Genomic DNA, 3,329 nt, shown 5'->3' on the forward strand with positions numbered 1-3,329 from the left:
GTACTAGAGCTGCCAATGTGGCACTGACCTTGGAGTCACTGTTCTTTCCCCTAGGCCAGCGTTAGTGAACCTTTTAGAGATCATGTGCCCAAACTACACCTTCAAGGTACCTATGAGTCTGTCCCTGCTCCCTCCCATTACCCCAGACAGCACAGGAAGTGCTTACATTGAGTTTGTAAACATTGGGCATGTAAACATTGTTCCCAGGTATGGTGGAGAGGGGACACGGAATGGTCCCCTCTGGCATGCTGGGGCATGCATGCCATATGTTCGCCAACACATCTAGACCATACTACCTGAACAACTGTTTTCCTGCTTTGGCAGTACATATGTTCTGATCAGACAAATCTTTGCCAGGTATTATTACTCCTATTTTACAGATGAAGAAACTAAAGCACAGATTTATCTGACTTCTCAGGATTCTGAAGCAAGTAACCTTCTTCCCCTGACTTTCACTAGACCACACTGCATAAGCTACTTCTTAAGTTTAAGTATTTCATTTTTTCCCAATTACATGTAAAAACAATATTCATTTTATATTTATTATCATGCAAAACACACTTCCATATTGGTCATTGTTGTAAAAACATACTCATATGTAATCAAAACCCCAAAATAAAACCATAAATACACTGAAGTGAAAGATAGTATGCTCTGATCCATATCCATTGGATTCCTATAGTTCTTTCTCTGGAAGTGGATAGCATTCCTTGACATAAATCTTTTAGGATTGTTCCAGATCATTGTATTGCTGAGAGTAGCCAAGTTTTTACACTTGATCATCATATAATATTACTGTTACTGTGTACAATGTTCTCCCAGTTCTGCTTATTTTTGCTTTTTATCAGTTCCTACAGAAGTCATTTACCTCTTAAAAAAGGATTAAAGCCTTTTGAGGCTTAGAAACGATAATCCCCAAATTATTTCTCAATATCTTTTTCTCCATAGTATCTTCCCTTGAAGATAAAGAAAAACAGCAGTCGTCCATTTGTCAGTGCATTGGACATTCAGCATCCATAGCCCCCCACCTCTACATGGAGATTGTGTGTTGTCTCATATTACCGGTGGAACCAGTTAGTAATTTCATTATTTTAGCTGCTTTTTAATATTTTTAATTTATGACTGCCATTGTGTTTAAATTTTTTGATTATTTCAAATCTGTCTTCCAACATTTCTCTGAATTCCTCATATTATTTGTCTTAAAGCATATTATAACAGGGTTCTTTTATATACCACAATTTATTCAGCCATTCGCCAGTTTGCATTACCACAAAAAGTGGTGTTATGAATATTTTGGCATGTATGAAATTTTAGAAATATATAGTCATAAGATTGTTCAAATTGTTAGTGACTTAAAATGTACCCTGGACATGTAAACTTAAGTTTTCTTACAATAAAATTAATCACCATTAGCTAATGGTGACAAGAGTTCAGAGTACAGCAATAAGCCAGTATCCAGGGTCACCACTATCCTTGTTTCATGGATTGTCATGAATTAAAAAAAAAAAAATCATCACCAGGTGGCTAGTCTATTGGTACCTAGGTTATTCTTCTGAAAACAGACTCCATCTGTTAACACAGCCTTTCCAGCTTGGTAGGATCTGCCAGAGCTTACATTCAGCTGGCACAGCCTTTGAGAACCCAGGGTCACCTCCAGGCCACAATGAGGCACTGGAGAATGTAGGATTACCACAGGACTAGGATTGCTGGAAGTAGGCAGGCTCAATGTAGGAAAATTAGGGTACTTCATCTTTTGGTGTCATGTCCTTAGAATATTTGTGCTCTACTTAATAATCGAAGGAAATGTTCAGTTCCAATTAAATGTTAGAGAAAAAAATTGTTTTGAATCTAACTTCATGTACCCCTGCTTAAGACCCTCTGCTCTAAAAAGAAATTTATCTTTTCTTCAAATGTCACCAAAGGAACCTTATTTGGCTTGTCAGTGAGTGTCCCACTTTAGTCCTCACCATACTGAGCTTTGGAGAAGTGCCCCAGGATTCTTCATAAAAAAGATGAAATTTAAGACACAACAAACCCAATGCCCCCAAGGGTTCCTCTCCCCACAACCCCCAGGCCAGTTAAGACAATCCTGTAGCTAAGATTAAATCAAAAGGTGCCAGTCCTTTCACTGCACATAACTCAGAGGTATCTAGTGCCCCTTCTAGGTTCTTCCTTGACTTCTATTTAGCTATTTTCAGTTTCTATCTTTGTTTCTTTACCTTCCTACCTACAGTTAAATCATTTAGAAGGATTTCCATATGAAAACCCTGGTGGTTGTGCTAGCTCTGTTCAGGTTGTGGGTGGTTAAGTGCACAGTTTTTGTTTTGTTTTTGCTTTACCCTAATCTGCTGGACTTAACTTCTATTGAAGTTGGCCTCTCCTTTGCTTCCTTCCCCAGCCTTCTTAGCTCAAATGCACGTGCAATCAGAACGACTCTCTTTTGGAGATGATGAGATGGGAAAGGGTCGTGGCCGCTCAGGATGTACAGAGGAGGGTTAGCAGGAGGAGGATCTGGGGGGTACTCTGAGAGGTTCTGCCAGTGGAATCGATGACTGGCAATAAGTGATACAACTACCCTTTTCAAAGGCCCTGAATTACCAAATCTAACGTTTTCTCCTTGGGTTGTAGCAACACCCCAACTAGACAGCAGCCCTGAAGTTGTCCATTGTCTCCCCTTAGCCGGGTAGGCCCTTCCTCAGCTCTCCCTCTCTCTTCTATTTTTTTGGCCCTGCTTGTTGCCTGGCCCGCGGGGTCATCTCTTTACATTTCCAAAAGCCCACAGGATAGGACATCCTTCCCCTGCCCCATTCTGCGTCCCTTCCCCCGACCCCACGCTGCATTTGCCTCCCCCCACCCCTCCCCCGAAGACTTGGCCGCTTCAGACTCGTCGACCCTCTCCTGCCCCTTGCCCCCCAAGCCCGACGGCCCCAGTGCCCCTTCTGCCACCTTTGCCCCCTCGCAGGGGCGATGTTGCGGAGCAGAGGGAGGAGGGACGGGAGGGGAGGGGGAGGGAAGTTTCCTCCTCTCGTCCTTCCCCCAGTGACAGGACTTGGCTGCTGCTCCTGCGCCTGTAGTGGGGAGGAGGAGGAGGGAAGAGGAGGAGGGAGGGAGGGGCTGGCGGCCTCTCGGTGCCCCCTCCTCGGTTCGCTCGCTCGCTGTCTCCCTCTCTCTGTAAGTGAAGAGAGGAGGAGGAGGGGAGTTGGGGGGAGGATCTCCATTGAAATAAACAACCAGGCAGCAGTTATTAACACGGGAACATGGCGGCCACAGCCTCCGCTCCAGCCGGGAAGGTCAGCGCCGTAGGCAGCCGCCACCTGATTGACTGACTG

General features: G+C 44.1%; 1 protein-coding gene across 1 annotated transcript in view; it reads right to left on the reverse strand.

Annotated features, from left to right (window-relative positions):
* Positions 1 to 2,760: 2,760 nt before the first annotated feature.
* The window catches only part of LOC123253320 (proline-rich protein 36-like), a 24,535-nt gene continuing 23,966 nt past the window's right edge, over positions 2,761 to 3,329 (reverse strand). Inside the window, exon 7 of the mRNA XM_044682510.1 lies at positions 2,761 to 3,169. Coding sequence (XP_044538445.1) covers positions 2,761 to 3,169 — 409 coding nt within the window. The remainder of the gene's footprint in view (positions 3,170 to 3,329) is intronic.

The sequence above is a fragment of the Gracilinanus agilis genome, chromosome 1 (assembly GCF_016433145.1).
Source record: "Gracilinanus agilis isolate LMUSP501 chromosome 1, AgileGrace, whole genome shotgun sequence".
Classification (NCBI taxonomy): domain Eukaryota; kingdom Metazoa; phylum Chordata; class Mammalia; order Didelphimorphia; family Didelphidae; genus Gracilinanus; species Gracilinanus agilis.